Below are 21,626 nucleotides of genomic sequence, written 5' to 3' on the forward strand. Positions count from 1 at the left end.
TTTAGGAAAACAAAGTTTGGGCACTTTTTGGACCTAAATATTGTCTTCAATGGGCCACTCATCCACTACTTACTGTTAAGGGAGGTGGAAGATGAAGGAAAGGATTCTATAAGTTTCCTACTAGGGGGCGTTGTTTGTACTTTCGGTAGGAGAGAGTTTAACATCGTAACTGGACTATGGGGTCCTAAAGAGGACTATATTCAGTTGGGTGGGAACAGTCGACTGTTGGAGAAGTTTTTCAAAGACAAGGACTGTGTTTACGTTAGCGACTTAGAAGATATATTTTTGGAATACGAGGGTGATGACGATGATATCGTCAAATTAGCTTTAGTCTACTTTATAGAGATATCTTTGTTGGGAAAAGATAGGCGAACCAAAGTGGACATTGGTTTTTTTAAGATTGCTGATGATTGGAATTCATTTAATAATTATGATTGGGGTCGGATTGTTTTTGTACGCACGCTAAGTGCATTGAAAAGAGCCTTGGACAAGCAATATGCCAAGGGAAAGAAGAAATCAACACAGACAAAAAAATATACTATCAATGGATTTCCGCATGCATTACAGGTATTTGACTTCTTACTTCTTACTTCAAAACTTTAAAAAGATCGTTTAGTTATTTGAAACGATCGTTTAGTTATTTGAAACGATCGTTTAGTTATTTTAAACGATCGTTTAGTTATTTAAACGATCGTTTAGTTCTTTTTAACGATCGTTTAGTTATGTTAAATGATCGTATAGTTGTTTTCAAACGATTGTATAACCACTTGTTTATATATCTATATATATCTTGTGGCACTTTCTAAACTTGTTTGTCAAATGTGGAATAGGTTTGGGCATATGAGTCTATACCAACCATCATTGGATGTGGTGTAGATAAAGTAAACGATCATGCCATACCACGAATGCTGAGGTGGGTGTGCCAACAATCACCAAAGTCCCAAACTATAAGCCAGGTGTTTGACTCGCCAATGGTAAGTAGCAAGCAATAGTAACTTACTTAAGGGTTTAGTATTCGACATCTTTTTCTGTCCATATAGTTAGGTGTGCTGTTGGGTCTGTCCATTCAGCTTTCTTATTATCTGGTGTCACCAGATGAGTATCAAAAATGTGGTTCCAAACAATGCAGTCTGGTTTATTGATTCCAGTCTTCAAGAACAAGTCAAAATTTAATCAGAATATAATGATGCAGTTTAACTTGTATACAAAAAAAAAAATTAAAGAATAACAACTTACCAGAAAAGAGGAATGTAATATTCTAAAAGAACGCTTGCAATGGTGCTTGAGATGCAACATTTTATTCTGCAAGTGGGCGAATAGCAGATCCAATGTCTACAAAGAAAAAATAAACGATCGTTTAATGAATGAAAGGAGAGGATAAGCGATCGCATAAGAAATGTACATGTGATCGTTTACGTAGTAAGCGATCGTGTAATATTAACTTAACGATCGTTTAGTTAATAGAAGCGATCGTTTAGTTAATAGAAGCGATCGTATATCAAATATAAGCGATCGTTTGGGAAGAGTACTTACGTCTCCATGTACCCATGTGTTTTCTTCAAGCTGTCTGAAAAAGTCTTTCTTTCTGGTTGTGGAGACTACTTTCCTTTCTTCATGGGTTGTTTTTCTTGATTTTTTCCATTGCAAGTATTCCTTCCATAATTTTGGATCCACTTTCCACATCGGATTATATGGATCTACTTCTCTGATTTCCACATCTGGGACAGGTGTTGTAGATACTGATATGATCTGAGCAGATGTTGTGGGTGGATTACCTTGTTCATCTTCATGTTGCACCTCTTTATTTGCTATTTTACATAGCTTTCTTCTCTTTATTGGTTTTTCTTCCACATCTTTATCAGGCACAGTTACTGGTTCTTTTTCAACCAAAGTAAATGCTTCATCATTTTTTTTCATCTCAACCTGTTTTTTTGTTGTTTCCTGCAATGTAATCGTATTAAACAAGTAACAAACTATTCATTCAAACGACTACAAATTTGTTGTGTATACATACCAGTTGAGATTCTTCATTTACAATTTGTACAGTTTGATCCATTGGAGCCAATTCACAAAGTGCAAGAGGTTGGCTCACATATGGAACGGTAGTAATCATCTGTGGCAGGTCTGATTCTTTCTGAATTTGATGACTTAGACTATCCGATATATCTCTTATAGTCATTAGCAAGTCTGCATCCCTACCGTCTATGCTTATATCACTACCACGTTCCTCTTGATGTTCCCTAAACAAAATGAGAAGAAACATGAGAATAAGAAAAAAAAATACAATTGTTAGGTATTTATAAACTAGTAAACAATGAATGAAATGTTAACCTTTGGGTTTCCTCTTGATGTTCAGTATGTTGTTCTTCAGTAGGTTGTTGTTGAGTATGTTGTTCTTGAACAACATACTCATTGTCATTCTGATCAGTATGATCATTCCCTTGATTTTCAGTTTGATTCTAACAAACAAATAAAAACGAACATAAAATTAAAAAAATAATGTATTGTTAAACCATCGTGTATATAAAAGTAAACGATCGCGTAACTTTGATAAACGATCGTCTATCGAAGTTAAACGATCGAGTAACTTTGATAAACGATCGTCTATCAAAGTTATACGATCGTTTATCTAATGTATGATGAAAACAAATTTTACCTGGACCAATCTCTCCAGCATCTGCTTCATTTCATACAGCTCCAATGACTGCTTTGTGATTGTGTCATCCATCCTACAGACTATAGAAGTCAGTGTGGATAAATCCTTACGAACTTCTTTTATTTCCTTCTTCAGTTTCTTGTAGGATTTTGAATGACTTCGTTCTTCTTTGTCATTGGACTTCTTTGATCTGAAATGTTTCTTCTTGGTGATTGGATGCATTTCAGACTCCTCAGCCACTGTTTGACTTTGTTCCCTTTGGGGTGAGAGTTGTTCTCTTTGTGGAGATGAGTCTGATTGCTCCAATGATTTGTTGTTCATTGCTCCAATGGATTCATCCTCCTCCATTTGCATGTTATCATCCCCTCGAATTCGACTCTCCATGAAAGCCTTCTCTTGGGTTGACATCTTGAGTTTAGGTTGAACAACAGTCTGCAATGTAATTGTATTATTGGATTGTGTAATTATATTAAACGATGACTGACAGGTTTTACTTACATTTTTGTTGTCGAATATGTTATTCTGCAGCATTTTGTAAGATGGAGCTTGTGTACAATTCCATCTCAATATCCTTGGGATTAATCCCTTACTGTTTCTTGTGGCCAGGTGCTCATTTGCGGTTGAGAGTACTTCATAAGCCCACACCTACAACATTTAAACAAATATGTTAAACTTTGATGTTCAATTGGAATTTACTTAAAGTGTATGAAGAAATAAAAATCACCTGAAAAGCAAGGACGTAGCCTTTGATGTTATAGTATGACACTGCTTTGGAACTTCGTGTCTTCTTCAGCTCGTATGCTTCTTTTTTGCCTTGGAGACTTGTCTTTAAACTGTTGAGCAGACGAGTGTAGAAGAAAGTTGACCAATCGAAGCTTTTAAATGCTTCTTCATCATCAACTCTTCCCAAAATGTCCATGTCAAACTGTGTTTTCTTATCCTTCCCGACCATCACAGTTTCTATAAAGACGGCCAAGGCGACCTTCACAGCATCGTCATCATTTGTAAACTCAAAATTCTTGAAAATTTCCTCAATTTCCAAGCATGTTATTACTTTCTTATTTTCTGATCCGAATAGAAGACTCTGCAGTCGCTTGCTATCGCAATCTTTCTCCAATGGATTGTTTGTTGGCCACAATCCAGTTATGATGTTGAATTCCTTTTGGGTAAAACGGACGTTCTTCCCTAAAACCGAGAAACAGATTCCATCTGCGTTACCGTCTTCAGGTATCTGCCTCAGCAAGAAATGATGGATCAACTGGCCGTTGAATACCATGTTCACATTCAGCAATGGACCAAAAATTGTTTTTTCGAACATTTGCAGCTGGTCCTTGGTCAGTTTATCCTTAATAAGACTGCCGATCTTGTGCACTTGGCATGACACAGTGGCAGGGAAATACTTTTCGCTAGGTACAGCCATCCTGAAATGAATATAATATATTGAAGACAGAAGTCGAACCCGAAACCCTAAACGCTTCACAATAATAATATAAGAACACAATGATAGTTTTTGAAGACAGAAGTTGAAACGTTTGAAATATAAACAAAGGAAAAGTGTAACGTTATAGTAGGAAAAGTTCGGGAAAATACCTTTTAACGTTGACGAAAACTATGGACTGAGACAAAAATGGTCTGAGAGAACAATGGACTGAGAGAAAACGAAGGTGTGATCAGTGCGGTTGTGTATTGCGTAGTGACGAAAAACGAAAAGTGAGAAGGCGGAACGTATATATATATCGGTCGTTTTTACCAAAGGGGCAATATTGTAAATTCGCATACTTTTTTTGAAATGTTGAATCGCGGTTGTAAACAATTCGCGGGTGTCTTTCGTTGTTTCAAAAGATCGTTTAGTTTATGTAAACGATCGTTTAGTTTTTTATAGTCGATCGTTTAGTTAATTTCAAACGATCGATTGGTTGTTTTAAACGATCGTTTAGTTTTGTTCGACCAATCGTTTAGTTTTGTTTAACTGATCGTTTAGTTAATTTCAAGGTATCGATTGGTTGTTTTAAACGATCGTTTAGTTTTGTTTGACCAATCGTTTAGTTTTGTTTCACTGATCGTTTAGTTGTTTTCCAACGATCGATTGGTTGTTTTAAACGATCGTTTAGTTTTGTTCGACCAATCGATCGTTTAGTTTTGTTTAACCTATCGTTTAGTTGTTTTCAAACGATCGTTTGGTTGTTCTTAACCGATCGTTTAGTTATTTTTAAACGATCGTTTACATATTTTTAAACGAACATTTAGTTATTTTTAAACGATCATAAAACCAGTGTTTGTGTTCTTAAATGAATAAGTCAATCGTTATTTTCGTCTTCTTCATCCATTTGGAAGCACAGAAAGTAAGAATGTTGGGACAAATCATTAAGAAAACACATCATTAACAAACATTAATTAATTAGTGTAATACTTAGTACATTGGTAGGGAAATTTCTAATCTTGTATGCTCGACTTGTCGGTATATGAAATTGGATTGGTACACGTTAATCTGTTGTGACCTATTTGTTTACACCGACCACACTTATGCAATTTCGGAGCTTCACCAACACTTGGAATCCTCTTTTTCTTCGGTCGACCAACTCTTTTGACTACTTTTGGAGGTAAAACAGTCATATGTACGTAGTCTTCGCTTGTCTTCCAATCTGACTGATTCCCAACTGGGTAGACGGCCTCCGCATATGCAGCCAACAAACATTCATTAGTGTAATAATTAGCACATAAACTATAAACATTTATATTACGAACCCGTGCTGCAGCAATGGCATGTGAGCATGGTAGTTGCTCAGCTTGAAACTCCTTGCAAGTGCATTCTTTAGTCTGAAGGTTTACGACCTCCTCCTTATCTAAATCTTTGACATGAAATTGGTAACAGTCAATTGGGTTGACCTTCATTGTCAAAGCTCCTTCTTGTTTCTTTTGAATAACTAACTCTGCCCATTTGGTCAATGTAGACGTCACTTTAATGCCTTCTTCTCGACGCTCCCAAAACCAACGTTGTAGCAAAGCTCGAACATTTTCAAGGAATGAAGCAATAGGCAAATCTCTAGGTTCTTTCAGTATAGAATTCATGGACTCCGCTATATTTGTTGTCATCATGTTATACCGTCTTCCTGGGCAGTGAACACGAGACCATCGTGCTATTCCAACATCATTTAAATATTTCTCTGAACCATTAGGAAATGAAAGAAGATGTCTCCACGCTTCAACAAACGTTGATTCACGATATGTTCTCGATGCATTATAAAACAAAGTAGCAACCGTGTCATTCTTATATTTATCATGCAAATTTTGACTCAAATGTTGGACACAAAGGCCGTGGAATGCAGATGGGAAAACTGATGAAATACCCTTGGCGAAGCATGTTTTCCGATCTGTCACAAAGCCTAGATTAGGCACCTCCCCTATTGCACCTTTCAATTTTTCTAAGAACCACTGTATTGAGTCATCTGTTTCTCTATCAACTACTCCAAAGGCTAGAGGATAGATCTGATTGTTACCATCTAAACAAACGGCCACTATCAACTGACCCCGATATTTGTTCTTAAGAAATGTTCCGTCCATGACTATGACCGGTCTAATGCAATTTAAGAATCCTCTAACACATGCACCAACAGCCATAAAAAGATATTTAAAGAAACGATCATCTTCGAGTTCCATGTGAAATATTGTACCTGAATTTGTAAATTTGAGTGCTTCACCATATCTACGCAAAAGATTATATGACTCTTCAGGAGACCCTCGCACTCGTTCATATGCATTTTCTCTGGCACGCCATGCTTTCTCATAACTCATATTTATGCCATAGTCTTGCCTCATGTCTTCTATGATATCACGTGGTTTGTATATGCGACCGGGCCCCTTGAATTTGGACTTTATTAATTCTCCAACAACCCAAGATTTTGCTTGCCTATGGTCACGATTCAAAAACTCAAGAGAACATGAATGAACTTTCACATACTTTTTAATCTTGAATATATTTGAATCCTTCAGTCTAACCGCTCGCAATCTCCAACCACACTTGTTGTCGATGCATCTAACGAAAAGAACCTCTTTTGTAGACTTTTTTACTACAAACTGAAAATTTTTTTTCATTGCCAACACACTTAATCTCATTGACAAATCTCTCTTGCAAAAAAATATTTGTCCTACATCCAACTCTTCACTTGTAGAGCTTTCTTCCGACCAGCCACTTCCTTTTGTCTTCAACTTCCGACTAGAGGACCTGTAGTCAACTTTACCTTTTCCTTTGCAATCTTTTGTAGGAGCATCTCTTTGTTCTGGGATGTCAAACAATTCATTGTACATCTCAACTGACTCCAATGTAAAAGTATCATCTATTGAATGATATGACTCATATGATTCCCATATAGCCGAATTGGTCCCTATCATGTTATGACACAAGCCACCCTCGACTTCACCAATATCAACTTCATTCTCATCTAATCTATCCATTCCAATTGGAGGAGGATGAGGGTTTAAATTTTGAACTTGGTTGCTCCCAGATACTGAATTGTAATCTTTGTTTAACACTTTCATGCTTCGATTGCTTGTAGGCTCAAACGATAGGTATAGGGGGACCTCCAATGGATTTTCACTAAGAATATAAAACTTCAAATCACGGTCATTGCTTAACTCAAATGGAGGAGCTTCCTTTTCCCCTTTGATCTCATATATACATCTTATCTTTATGTCAAACTTTGTAGGGTCAACTTCTGCAAGGTCATATAGTTCAGACTGTAAATCTTTGTGTGTTATTTCTTTAGGGACAACAATGCCTTTTAACACTCCTCCTTCATATTTTCTTCGTCCCTCATCCCATTCACCACCGTGACGCACTAAAATCCGAACATGTGCCATCCTTAAACTACCTTAAGTACTTTTGTATCTTAAAAAATTGATTTGAACTTAAGAACCTACAAAATGCGTGCAAGATGTAAAGAAATGAATTAGGAGGTGTACCAATTTGATTTTGAAATAAATAGTGGAAGTTTGGAACGTGCGAGATGTGTGCGAGATGTGTGCGAGATACGTGCGAGATGTGTGCGAGATACGTGCGAGATAAAGCATGAGGGCCTAAGAGAGTTACTAAACATGCAAAGAATAGCTCTAAATGGATTAGGAGGTGTACCAAGTTGATTTTGAAATAAATAGTGAAAGTTCGGAACGTGCGAGATGTGTGCGAGATACGTGCGAGATACGTGCGAGATAAAGCATGAGGGCCTAAGAGAGTTACTAAACATGCAAAGAATAGCTCTAAATGGATTAGGAGGTGTACCAAGTTGATTTTGAAATAAATAGTGAAAGTTCGGAACGTGCGAGATGTGTGCGAGATACGTGCGAGATAAAGCATGATAAAGCATGAGGGCCTAAGAGAGTTACTAAACATGCAAAGAATAGCTCTAAATGGATTAGGAGGTGTACCAAGTTGATTTTGAAATAAATAGTGAAAGTTTGGAACGTGCGAGATACGTGCGAGATAAGTGCGAGATAAAAAAAAATGCGAGATAAAAAAAAAAACCTTAATTCCTTCTATTCCTATTGCTTACTCCTCCTCTATTTGATCCAACTAAATCCTCATCCTCTAGTTCAATTCATTTTTCACTAGCCATTGAACATTGAACTTTCTAAGAACCTAAAACCAAAATTTGACTAAACTAATTTACGGCAAATAAGTCCAATTCCAAAAACCAGACAATTACGGATGAAAATAGCACCAAATACCCTAACAAACATTTACTTACAGCAGATAAATTGAAAATCGGTTATACATGAAACTCACCTAAATAAGACGCTCGAAGTTGATTGAATGGTCCGAATAGGAGCGACGAAATGCACTGGACAACGACCGACGAAGGGCAAGCGACGAAGGGCAAGCGACGAAGGGCAAACGACGATGGGCAAGCGACGATGGGCAAGTGACGATGAACAACTGACGATGGCCGGAGTAGGTTCAGGTGTTCTACACGAAAGAAAAGAGAAGGGAAACGGAACTATACGCGAAAGAGAACGAATCGATGGTGGAGAGAAGGGAAAGCAACGTGGAAGAGGGAAAGGAAAGGAAGGGCATTTTTGTCTATTCACACCCAAATTGTCCTAAAAGTCTTTCTTTTGAAAACTTGTCCCAAAATTCATTTAAATCTCTTTTTTTAACCTATTTTTGGCAATTTCCCAACTCTTTACCAAAAAGTGCAAATAACCTCTTTCCTTCTTTCAAAAAAATTCTCTATCTTCTATGCCTACCAGTGTTGGAAACTCTCTCTTAACCAAAACCCAACTTTCTCACTTTCTCACTTTCTCACATCCTTAACCAAAACCCAACTTTCTTTCAAAATAAATTTCAAATCTTAATAAACTTATTTGAAAATTTCTTTTTCTGGTAGAGTGCACAGTTTATAACCGGTTTTTTGAAAAATATAACAAACCGGCAAAATAGAACAAATTTGAAAATGTAAAAAGCCCATAAGCCCAAAGTGAGAAATACAAAAAATGACGAAGTCAACACGTGATTAATCGATCACACGCACTTGTAATTCTTCCTCTAAACGATCGCGATACATGATCGTCATATATGAAATGATACACAATCGCGTAGGTAGTATTAACACGATCATGTAGTTTTTTAAACAATAGAAAAATGCTTCAAATCTCAATGATATTACTGGCCATGCTAAACGTTTGTGTTGACTAAGGTAAGCGATCGTTTAGATCATATATCTTACACAATCTTTTTAAACGATCACAAGGAAAATGACTTTAAACCTAAGCAATCGTGTTGACTACGATAAACAAACGTGTTGATTAGGTAAACGATCATTTAGATCATATTCAATCTTGATATTCTATAGGAGGAGTCGAAAGAAAGAAAAAGAAAGATGAATAAAAATAGAAGAAAGAAAACCTAGAAAATGAGTTGAAAAAAATCTAAAAGAGAAAATAAATAATTCGCAAAAAAAAAAAAAGAAAGAGAAGCGACGATTCGCCCGTAACTATCAATGACAAATCTAGAATTTATGAAAATATTTTAGGACTTTTCGTTTTTTGTTATAAGAGTCGGAGATATTTAAATCTTATGTTTTGTTACATTTAGAAAAATATTCTCATAGTTCACATCACTCTCTCATAAGCCTCGGAAGCTCTGGAAATAAGGAAACTTGGTGGATCGATGTCTATGGGACAATTCTACTCAAAATAAAGCAAAAAGATACTCAAGATTAGGGGAATCCAAACTCGATTCCAATCCAAACCACCTCCTCAATTGTGTGTGATTCCTCTATTATATCATTGCTGAGGTCTTCTTCCATTATTCACAAATTAAGAAAAGAAGTACAAAAAAAAATTGGTTAGTGAGGAGCTAAAGAATTACTTCGCTCAAAGGACGAATAATGACACTTCCAACGGTGAGGGAGCCATTTCGAAAATTACGGTTGGAGTTAAAAATACATTTTGAGGGTAATTTTTTAATATAGTTTGTCATGATTCGACATTTTTTAAAATCATTTGACATTCATACCAATTTCTCTTAAATAAAATATGAAGAAGACCCAACAAATGAAAATCAATATTAACTAGAGAGGAAATAACAATGCAGAAGCTTCAACCCCATAATCTTCTAAAACATCAAACATCGTGCTCTGATAACATCTTAAATCAGAAATTCAACCTAAAAAAATCATCTGCCACAACGTAATAGCTTCGTTTGGTGGTTTATAGTTTATCACCAAGAGAGTTGATGATAGACTTTTAAGTGAATAAGAGAAGCATATGACATTTGATTTTGTACTCTATCTCACTTTAAAACACCTTATAGTGAAGAAGAAGATTCGGCAATTAAACCTCTTTGTTGATGGTACTTTATTCTGTCACATTGAGACATGAACACTTTACCATTGGATGTATTAGTTCTAATTGAATTCCCGACTCGTATCTATCATCTTTTCTGGGTGGAAAAATGGTATGAATGACACAGAATTTTATAACAAAACTTGGTTTCTCTCTAGCTTGAATTTTTTACTTTTTCTTTTCCCATGTAAATACCTATTTAATTCCACCAAATATCAAGGTCATGATGTTTCTAAGGCTCCCCAACAACTTTTGAGCCTACACAAACTCATTTTCAAATAGAGAAGTTCATTACATAGGACTCGACAACTTGATTGAGGTAAAGATATTAATGGATAACAAAAGTTTTTGAAAAATCTAACCCTAGCATAGTGTGAACTAAGTTTACGATTTATCCGAAAGTAAACTAAATAAAATTGAACATTAAAAAATACAAGGTCTGAGATAACTGTCAGGGAAATACAATATTGACAAAAAATTAAATAACTCCAAAGTATGAAAGATCAAATAATAATTTAACCAAAAAAAAAAAAAAAAAAACAAAAGAATTGTTAAGTGGATACTGAGTGTAGTAAAGAATAATATTAGAATATTTTGAATCTGTCAATTGTCTAAAATTGCAAATATAAAAAAGAAAAAAAAATCTAATTTATATCAATTCTATTCCAATTTTACATTCAATTGTCTTTCAGCAATCTAATATAATTTATAATTTATACCAACTAATATACCGAATATACTATGCTGACGCCCCAAAAAATTATAATATTAAAAAATATTAGATCTAATATATATATATATATATTCAAATTATAATATTAAAAGAAAAGAAAAGAAAAGAAATAGAGTTGTGAAAATAGTAAGCAACATCCTTAACAAAGCTTTCAAGGGGCGCGCGTCTTCGGGAATTGACCAATGGAATTCTTTATGGTCAATCCTCAAACCAATTGGTTCCAAGTTCTCGAAACTTTTGAAGCTAATTGTGTAATTGCACCGACTTCTCTTTACGTTGACTTTGTTTCCGTTATTTTATTCCTTTACTTTCAACATCCTTAAATCAAAGATCTGCCCCTCACAATCTTCAAAACCGAAACAAATTGTCAGAAACAAATGGCCACAGAGAGGACTAAAGCTTCCTCCAAGCCCTATTTATACGAAATCCTCAACCATCCCTCTCCTCATCAAAGAAGAAAAAGCCAAATTCAAAATCTTCTCTTCTCCTACTATACCTTCCTATTTCCTTTGTTTATCAGCTAAAATATCAGAGCTAGCCAAAATGAGTGTGGAAATATTGGATAGTGCTACCATCGTCAACTTCGTCGAAGATGATGTAGCTTTTGGTGCATTCATAAGAGATCGTTTTGCTCACCTAGATACCAACCATGATGGTCTCCTTTCCTACAGTGAGATGTTGGAGGAGTTGCATACCCTCAGGGTTTTCGAGACCCATTTTGGAATTGATGTGAAGCCTGATCCCGAAGAGCTTTCTTCTGTCTATAGTTCTCTGTTTTTGCAGTTTGATCATGACTCGAGTGGAACAGTTGATCTGGATGAGTTTAAGGCTGAGACCAAAAGGATGATGTTAGATATGGCTAATGGGATGGGATTCTTACCTGTTCAGATGGTGCTAGAAGAGGGAAGCTTCTTGATGAAGGCTGTTGAGAGGGAAACCGCAATAACGGCCGCTTGATCATTCTGATTGCTCTTATAATGAATTACTGAGATAATTTACCTTTTACTTGCTGTATTAGTAAATTCAAGAATCAATTCAGAAGAGTGGTTTTTCTCAACTGAAATAAAACATATCGTTTTGCTTTTTCAACGAAGGAAGGTCAATGCACGAAAATTTCCTCTAGATTAAAAAGACAAAGAATAGCCGTTAGCTTACACATAATTTTAGAGCTAGACGAACAATATTTTCTACTTGAAAATGGATGATAGTTATTACAAAAACATGGACAATTCAGGAGCAGGAATGAAGCATAACATACTTTCACCAAACAAATCTAACATGGATGTTAACAACTTTCCAGATTTAAGATCCTCCTTCCAGACTTGAGATAAGACAGCTGACCTTTTAAGAATTTGATCATCACACTTGCCTTTCCTACTAGTGCTGCCTGGAATGATTTCATTTTGCAATGGTTGAGAAGATGTCGGCAAAACCAGACTGGAATTGCCGGAAGAAGCTGGATTAACTGCTCCTTCCATGTGTGATGCAGATGAATTAGTTGGCATGACACCCATTGGACTATCCATTACCATCTTCTTAAGGGGAGCCTGCCCTCTTATGTGGTCGGCATTTGCCTTGCGTTTGTCTAAGATTACACATGCAAAACAAAAAGATCAATGTAAATGTGTAATCTTTAAATAATGTGTACTTACTCAAGAACTATAAAGTTCCAAAAATAAAACAAAAAGATCAATGTAAATGTGTAATCTTTAAATAATGTGTACTTACTCAAGAACTATAAGTTCCAAAAATTTTAAGAAATAAAGGATTTGCCAAAAATCACTCATTTACTAGGGAAATTTGGTCAGCTATACAAGCAACAATTAGGACATATCAAGTATTTACATTTTAGTTCCCCTAATGGCAAGCATTTCTATTTCATTATTTCACCGTTTCACTAATCACATAATTCACAGCATATTAATGAGGACAGATCTATCATGGCATAAAAGTCAAAACTAAAAATCCCTGATAGAGGTGGAGCCAAAAATCTACAAGTCCTTCTATGAATAAAAAATCCCAGCTTAGAGAAAAGCAGAGCAGAAGTTGATAGTTTTTTGCATCTCGTACTTTGATTTAAATAAAGTTGCGAGACCTTACTTGGGAATGTGGTGGTGATAACTCTAGCATTCGTCCGCAAGATAGAACCTGCAGGCATACTAGGCAAAGGAGGAAAAATCTTGACACGATCATAAATGCATTGACCAACCGCTCGCTAGAAAACATATCATGTCAAAAATCCCATTCCATCAGTTTCTTTCTACATAATACTCTGGTAATAAAGTTGCACAAGATCTTAATAGAAAGAACTCACCAGCAAGGCTCCATAAACGCGCCAGGCTTCATGCCTCTTCATCTCATTCTTTTGATTAGCAAGAAGCATTTCAGGTTCCAAAAGTCCCAGATATGGCTCAAGATTTGGAAGTATAAGGAGGTGAACCTGTAAAATATTGATCCTACACAAACTGAGATGTCTGCAATGATTACTAAAATATATCGATGAGAAGACAAATAAGAACTAACTATGAAATCAAAAGGCCTTTTGACTTTTCATACTTTCTTGAAATTGCAAATGGAAGTTGAGCGGACATCATAATTCTTATCTTGAACATTTATTTTCAATGTGATGGAATGAGTATAGAGGCCAAATACTTTATAAAATACAGCTCTATTTTGTTAAAAAGCAAAAGATGTTTAAATTAAAGGTAGCTGCGGCCGACAGATGGGTGTTGGTGAGATGAAAAGAAATGTCAACCAAACACTTGGCTGGGAGAAACAAGGAGAAAACCAGAAGGGACATTTTTAAAGGAACAGCGTTTCTATATCAAGGATGAAATTCATTGACCTGCAAATTCAAATCGGATTAAATCAGCACACCATTCTCATGCATCGCTTAACATTCAACCTGATTTGATATGTTATAAATGGAAATCATAGGCAACTTTCTTAAGATCTCTTCCCTTCTTTCTTCCGTTTTATTGCTTTGCATAAATTTTTACACAAACATGTTAGTTTTCTTTCCGTACAACCATTTCCTTTCTGCTTGCTTCTGCAATCTAGCAATCTTCAACCCCCTACACTAATTAAAAAAGCATGTGAATAGAGCATACCACATTCATCCCCAAGGCTGCTAATCCTTGAATTGCACCATAATGTTGAGTCAAAGCCCGTTTGGGGTCTAGAAATGCATTGAGAAGAGTTTTTGTGAGCTTCGTCTGAAGTGTGTTGTAAACATGACCAAACCTGCAAAACATTGAAAGCGCAATCTTACAGAAAAAGATCCAAGAGCGCAACCTCCCTAAGAAATAATGATTTAGCCTAACAGTTCTTTTCTTTAATTAAAAGAACCTACTTTTATTGAGAACAAATGAAACAGTACAAAAGGAAAAAAAAATATATAAAGTAATAAATAAATAAGAGAAACGCCCACACTCCCAAGTAGTTGTACAAAAACAGTCCATTCCAAATGGACAATGCCTGACGCATTAACTCCAACAGTAGACTACAGCTCTTCTCAAGATTTCTCAATTTCCCTAAAAACTCTCCAATTTCGATCTAACCACATCCCCAAAAAAAAGCAAGGAAAGCAAAATGCCACAGAATACGCTCCCTTATCCTAGGGCTAGTTTGGAGGTGCACCTCCTCCAGCATAGTCCAGTAGATTTAATAAATACAGAATATTACAGTAACATTTGTCTAGAGAGTATTGTAAAATATATATATATATATATATATATATATATATATATATATATTTTTTTTTTTTTTTTTTTTTTTTTTTTTTTTTTTTTTTTTTTTGAAAAGGAAATATAATTTTTTAATATATTTTGACGATAATGATACAAAGTTTGCTACCAATCATGAGATACATTTGGGTACAAGTTTAAGGGCCTCACAAGTACAAAGGAATTAAGAACTTGAAATTATCGACAAAGCTAAGCTAAAGAGATAAAAACATTCCAATTAAGGCAAATTTCTTGGGTTAAGTAGGCAGCGTAAAGCTTTGAGAGTGAACACCAAGATGAGGCAAGGAGTTTGGCATGAATTGAAGCAAGCTGTCCAGTCGCAAGGCTTGTCATCGAAGACTCTTTGATTCCATTCAAACAAGATTTCAGATAGTGTTGTTTTTGCTGCGTTTGACCATAGATTTGTGCTTTGGAGGTAATTCTGGCCCATTTACAATTTGTAAAACACTTTCCTTAAAAGATGAGGGAAAGACCCAAGACACTTGGAAAATGTAGAAAATCTTTTGACAGCACTTAACTGAAAAGGGGCAGTCAAATGAAAAGTGTTGTAAATCTTGTCCATTTGCAAGACAAAGAGGGCAGATGGACAGAGAAATTGATATGCCTTGAAGCTTGGACTGAAGTGTTGCCAAGCAACCTAGAGTGCCAAAGATCTTTATCCATATCAGGATATTCACGCGCTTAGGGCTCTTAGTCTTCCACAGTGCTTGAAAGGTAGTCTTCTCGATACAGTCAGCGCAATTAAGTATTTTGATAAAGATTAACCGCATACTTGCCTAAAGTATCTAAAGACCAAGATCTTGAGTCTGAGTTCTGGGATGGTGATTCGCCATGGAGACATGTCAAAATATTTTGAAAGCTCAAAATTTCCTCCTATTTAAGGATTAGCGAAAATGGAGACCATGCTGAGGTTGTTTGGTCCCAATGGTCATGAATACTGTTGTTTCCGATACTAGCAATGCTGTACAAATCGGGAAAAGCAACTTTGAGTGGCCGGTCCATGCACCAAGGAGGCAAAGAGTATCCCAAAAAGCTATTTTCCTTCCATCACCTAATTTAAATGTGGGGAGATGGTTGGACATGTTCCATGTTTTTGAAATGCTTATCCAGAGGCTTCGGAGACTATAGCCAAATTTTCCAGAGGTATGCCACTGGAATCTGTCAACCCGTGGATGCTTCTTGCTTTGTAAAATAAAATTCATGAACAGTTTGATCTATTCAATTTAAGAATGAGGTTGAGAAGGAGAATTGCAAATACTGCAAGTGATAAAAAAGAAGCAAAACAATACAATACATGATTCATTCTTGTTGGTATTCTACATCATGCATGCATTTCTAAAACAATGCAAGAAGCCAGACCCTAATGCTAATGGCCATACCCAAAACTGATAAGCATTAATTAAGCAGAATCAGGACAAATAAATCTCACCTTTTACAGATTAAAGCAACCACTTTCGCTGTGAAGTCTCTAAGTTCCCAGTGGTTGTCTGAAAACCTGTTCCCCAACCTTTTTGCAACTAGGCAGGTTACAACCGATGGCATCATTTGGTGTAGCTGACAAAAATAAAACAAAAACAAAACACGTCTCAGGGACAGATTGGATACTAAACACAAAGCACCAAGCAAAACCAGAATACCATCCTTTTTGTTGCCTCAAAACATAGCAGATTCACAATATAAAAATGAATGCAAACTAAATATCCTTTGTACAAGTTGAAGAATAATGAGAAGCCACGTTGAACTTTAATAGAGATAATTGGAGGATAACTATTCACAGGGCCAAATAGAAGGAACTGGGAACACCCATCAGCCTGTGTTTGTAATCAACTTTAAATATTTTCTTTGCAAGCCATGTTTCTGGCAGACAAGTGATGAGTCCTGATTTTTTGTTTTTGAACACAAAAGAAACCTTTAATTGATACGATAAATGTTACAAATAGGCTAAAGTAAGCTTAGCTCAATGGTAGTATGTACACTCCCTTGAGATCGGAGGTTTGATCCCTCATCCCTTCTAATGGTTACTATCCATATACTAAAGGTAATACTTCAATTCATTTGAAAGTTTAAGGGTATTATTGAAACTATTGAAAATTCATTGGTATTTTTCATAATTTAGCCATAAAATAAAATAAAAACCTATAAACAAACCCTAGAAACCATACAGAAAAATACAGCCCAATTTGTGTTTATCAAAAGGTTATAATTAACAATATGATGAGTTAGACTGAGCGAAAGCCCAGAACCATGGAGGACAAGGTAGGGCAAGATTATGGCAGAGACCTAGCTGCTATAGAGCACCAATGAGTTGTCAGAATACTAGTAGGGTTAGGCATTCATGAACCTCAACACATACATTGAATTCAACTCACATAAGGTTCTATGTGGATGTGAGGATTCTGAAGAAGACTCCAGACAACACGCATTAAAGCAAAAAGAAGGGAATAATCACCGAGTCCACGTGCAACCTGTCATGTGAAAACAACAAACAAACTAAAATAGAAAAATCATAACATTTAATGCTATCTTTAGATCTTCTATGCTCAAACATATATACCTCATCAGCTATAAAGCACGTAAAATAAGGAACCAAAGGGTGAAGTCCCGAGTCCGTAGCTAAACTCACTAGTGCCTTCTTAAATAGAATTGAGCTTGACTTACTAACAACAAGCTCCGTGATTTTGTCAAAATATAGCTGCAAATAATGTAATGAAAAGATGAAAATTAGCTACTAACTTTAACAGAATCAAATATAACCAAATAACAAGTCAATTACCTGAAGCTCCTTGGACAGAATATGCTTAACTGGTAATTTAATGTCAACAGGCAACCCACCCATTTGTTCATTACTTTTGGCATCAGAAGGAGGTAAAATTACTGAAGATAGAAAAGATGATACAGAGGTCACTAAACAACTTAGGTTGCTACAAGTGGGAAAAAGACAAAAAAAAGTAAAAGAAACAATTTTTTGATGAGAAATCACAACTTTCATTGAGAAAAAATGAAAGAATACAAGGGCATACAAAAAAACCATCCCACAGAAAACACCCCAACTTAAGCAACTTAAGGAAGGGGGACCAACTGAGAAGGATATCACCTATGGAATAATTACAAAAGGACTTCAAAATTGAAGCCCAAAGGACACATGAAATCTAATCAAAGGCCAAACTCACTAGGATCCCTTTCCCTACCACGAAACACATGATCATTCCCCTCCCCTCAAATGTCCTACAAGATAGCACACAACGATCCATAAAAAAAAAAAACCCCTTTCTTTGAAAGGTGGATGGAGGAGGAACTCCTCGATCATTGTACGAACCCCTCTAAGACCAACATGGCTCACGCCGAACTCCACAAAGCACACGCATAATGGCAATCCCAAAAGAGGTGATCAAGTTCTTCCTCCGCCCTCCGACAAAGCAAGCAAAAGGGCCCAACAAGAGAAGATTTCCTCCTCACAAGCCTACCACAGTGTTAACCCGACTTAGCAAAACTTGTCAGGTGAAGAACCTAACTTTCATAGGAACCTTGGTCCTCCAAACCACGTTAAAAACACTCCCTAAAGGAAATTTTACTGTTGGAAATGTTAAAAAAAACATCATAGGCTTTGAACATTAGCAAAAGCAAAAACTCTTGCTGCACAGTTGCACTAAGATCACACAAACGATACAACATTTGCAAAAAATGTCAGACAAAAGATCATAAAACCGTAAGGCTTAAACCAATTCTTAGAGCAGCTAAACTTATAATTTAACAGTTGAGCTGGCAAAAGATATTCTCCTCTGTTTTTGGCCTGAGCCTGAGGACCATGAGAAGCTGTTATAATGAGGCAAAACTAAACATTTATCTCCCACTGTTATTATTATTATTATTATTTTCCTCCTTTTGCTACTTCATTTTGGTTACTGCGGCGGTTTTTCATTTGAGCCCCTGAAGTTTTATCACCCTTGATGAAATGTTTACTTTCCAACCAACAAACACACAGAAACATCTGCGACATTGCTAGCATGTAATTACTTAAATATCAGTCATTAACATTCCTGGGTATCCAAATAAAACGATCTGCCTGGCTTGTGAAACAATCAACTCTTTAGTCAGACTTGTGACAAACCTTCTACAGGAGCATTTTCGGGAATTGCAGGCTGTACACCTTCGATTGCTAGCCAATGGCAAAACACTGCAGTATCAAGAGGAGCTTTTGGCAGTGGAGCATCAATTATCTATAAGTAAAACACACATTTATATTCATTTAAAGACACTACCAGGACAGCAAGAATGATAAAAAAATTACATACCTCTTTAAATTCCAGATCCTTGTCTTCAAGGTAAAACAGATCCCGATGTCCAATGGCTCTTCTAAATCGCAAGAGACCTCCAGAAGAAAAACCATACATTGGCTGCCACATCAATATTAAAAAGGAGAGTCAACAGTGTTCCTTTTATTACAAAACTGACAAAAAGGAAAAAGGGTTTTTTGGGAAACTGCAGAAAGAGCATTAAGATAATGAACACATGGTACCTGATGATTGATGAATTAAGCACATTATAGTCTCAAATTTACAAGATAATTTTATATGTGGAACTGATAAAATAGCACCAGAAAATCAAGAATAAATTGCTTTCAACCTCGCAAATCAAGCATACAAACTTTGTCCTTCGGGAGTACCACCAATTTAGGGATTTTCAAGTGACCTAATCATTTTGATAGCCACTATCCAAAATGATGCACCAGGCACCAAAGATGGGATGTGACAAAAGGAAGTTCCATGATCCAAGTTCAAATCGTCTCAAAAAATGAATAATGGAACTCATGGCTTCCTTACCCTTACCTTGGTCCTCACTTGTCAGAATTGACAAGGAAAGTTTATGCATCACTCCCAAATTAAGATACATGTACAGATTCATTTGCACACATAGAAAAGTACCTGTCAAAGGCTTGCAAATTTAAAACATGCAATATGCGAGCTATAACCACAAGTATTGTACTTACCTCAACATTTCTTAGGTTTAGTGCACCATCAACATCATCCGCTGTCAACGTAGTTCTCTTAGAGTGACGCATGCATTTGATGGCCTCCTAAATTTTGAGCATGAGAAAAATTTAGCTTCTCCATCATTTCATCTTCTACAAGGTGAGGCTACTGAAATATGCTTACAAATACTATAGTACCTTAACATAGAACCATTAGAACAAAATGCATGACCTCTTATTCAGTTCAGGCCATTTAGTTGTTCATTGCCTACACCCGGCAATGGACTCATGAATTCCACAACCAAGGGTTTCAAAGACATTAAAGAAGCACGAACACTTTAGTTTGGCTAGTGTGTCTCTATATTCGACACATGTAAGACACTTGGACAATCCGACACTTGTTGGCCATCTATCAAACCCTTTTAGGTAATAAATGTCTTTTGATAATGACACTAATTGTATAAAGTCAAAATAGAACCAACATTTGTTAGACAAGAATCAAACACTGGTTACACATACTAAATAGACACATATATGAAAAGAAATGATAAAACATTGATAGTGGAATACATCAAACTAAAAATGTATGTATTAGTAAATGTGTCTTTGTTGTGTCTGTATCCTTGTGTCACTGTGTCTGTGTCTTATCCATGTCTTGTATATATATTTGTGCTTCTTAGGTCACTGACTCGCTACCAATCACCCAATTTTTCATTTTGATATACAGGTGCCAAACCCCGATGATTTATGAAGCAAGGAAGGGTCAACACTGTGATCAAGTTTCATCATAAACAAAAGACCTGATGCCACAATAATTTAAGCATAAACAAGAGAACTACCTGCATGATCTCCCGCAGACGATATTCAACATCGGGAGCAATATCCAAAGCAACATCCGAGGACAAGTTATTGATCCCAATACATTGCGCAATGACCTCAATATTTTCTTTAGGTATAATACTCATTTTATTTCTTCAATACCTCACGTACTGAGGGCCCGAAATAACACATACGTCCTAAGATGTAAAAAAAATACACAATATTAATAAAAGAAGAAAGAGGAGGAGGGAAAATGTTCTTAAGCTTACCCTAAACCAAGAAAGCTACATATGTTTTCTTGAGCTAAACGGCCACATACGCAGGCAAATTACAAAAACCCATGAAAATAGAAATTGTAAAAATGAAGAAAAAAGTAGAATCAGCAGATAGAAGTAGGCATGAAAATTGAATCTACAATCAGGAAGCAAGATTTGAAAGAGCGAAGAGCTTACGAATAGGATGTTGAGTGACACTGGAGGGGCCAGGAATTTTGAAGGTTTGGCAATTTATAGGAAGAACCCGCAGGATGGAGTGGACGATCCGAGTCTTTTCGCGGTGTACATAATATAGAACTTCACGAGAAGGGAAAGAGACCCGAATGATAACGGGGATAACCCGTTCTCGCGTATCAACGGGTCCTTTATCCAGACTTTGATTCATCATGCTACTGATTTTCTAAATCGTAAAATTAACAAATTTAAAATCATAATCCGACTTTGAAAAGAAAAGACGAAATTACTCTTATTTCAAATTTATTGCAGGCTAATTCATTCTTTTTCGTCTTAAATTTGGATAGTCGTATGATATATTTTCTTATGTCATTCTTTTTTTTCCTTATTTTTTATTTGTTGTCTTATGATGAAC

General features: G+C 36.0%; 3 protein-coding genes across 4 annotated transcripts; 1 reads left to right on the forward strand and 2 right to left on the reverse strand.

Moving 5' to 3' along the window:
- Positions 1–1,008: 1,008 nt before the first annotated feature.
- Positions 1,009–1,911, reverse strand: LOC127149390 (uncharacterized). The gene is made up of 3 exons (XM_051084603.1): positions 1,534–1,911; positions 1,237–1,332; positions 1,009–1,149 (listed from the first exon to the last, which is right to left on the reverse strand). The coding sequence occupies exons 1-3, from the start codon at positions 1,681–1,683 to the stop codon at positions 1,009–1,011; spliced, it is 387 nt and encodes a 128-aa protein (XP_050940560.1). The 5' UTR covers positions 1,684–1,911.
- Positions 1,912–11,771: 9,860 nt separating this feature from the next.
- LOC103491294 (uncharacterized) lies at positions 11,772–12,317 on the forward strand. Its single transcript, XM_008451174.3, has one exon. It carries the CDS (start codon positions 11,772–11,774, stop codon positions 12,183–12,185), a length of 414 nt encoding a protein of 137 aa, XP_008449396.1. The 3' UTR covers positions 12,186–12,317.
- A 14-nt stretch (positions 12,318–12,331) lies between these two features.
- On the reverse strand, positions 12,332–21,381 carry LOC103491293 (transcription initiation factor TFIID subunit 6-like). 2 transcript variants are annotated; one of them, XM_008451173.3, is made up of 13 exons: positions 21,215–21,381; positions 20,783–20,959; positions 19,962–20,048; positions 19,267–19,368; positions 19,083–19,191; positions 17,748–17,848; positions 17,529–17,666; positions 17,344–17,439; positions 16,404–16,528; positions 14,339–14,471; positions 13,543–13,668; positions 13,329–13,443; positions 12,332–12,813 (listed from the first exon to the last, which is right to left on the reverse strand). In XM_008451173.3, exons 2-13 carry the CDS (start codon positions 20,906–20,908, stop codon positions 12,440–12,442), a joined length of 1,632 nt encoding a protein of 543 aa, XP_008449395.1. In that variant the 5' UTR covers positions 20,909–20,959; positions 21,215–21,381; the 3' UTR covers positions 12,332–12,439. The 2 variants fall into 2 exon arrangements, with proteins under 2 accessions (XP_008449395.1, XP_016900758.1); XM_017045269.2 differs by lacking the exon at positions 21,215–21,381 and adding an exon at positions 21,032–21,171.
- Positions 21,382–21,626: the final 245 nt, after the last annotated feature.

This window comes from Cucumis melo, chromosome 5, assembly GCF_025177605.1.
Source record: "Cucumis melo cultivar AY chromosome 5, USDA_Cmelo_AY_1.0, whole genome shotgun sequence".
Lineage (NCBI taxonomy): Eukaryota > Viridiplantae > Streptophyta > Magnoliopsida > Cucurbitales > Cucurbitaceae > Cucumis > Cucumis melo.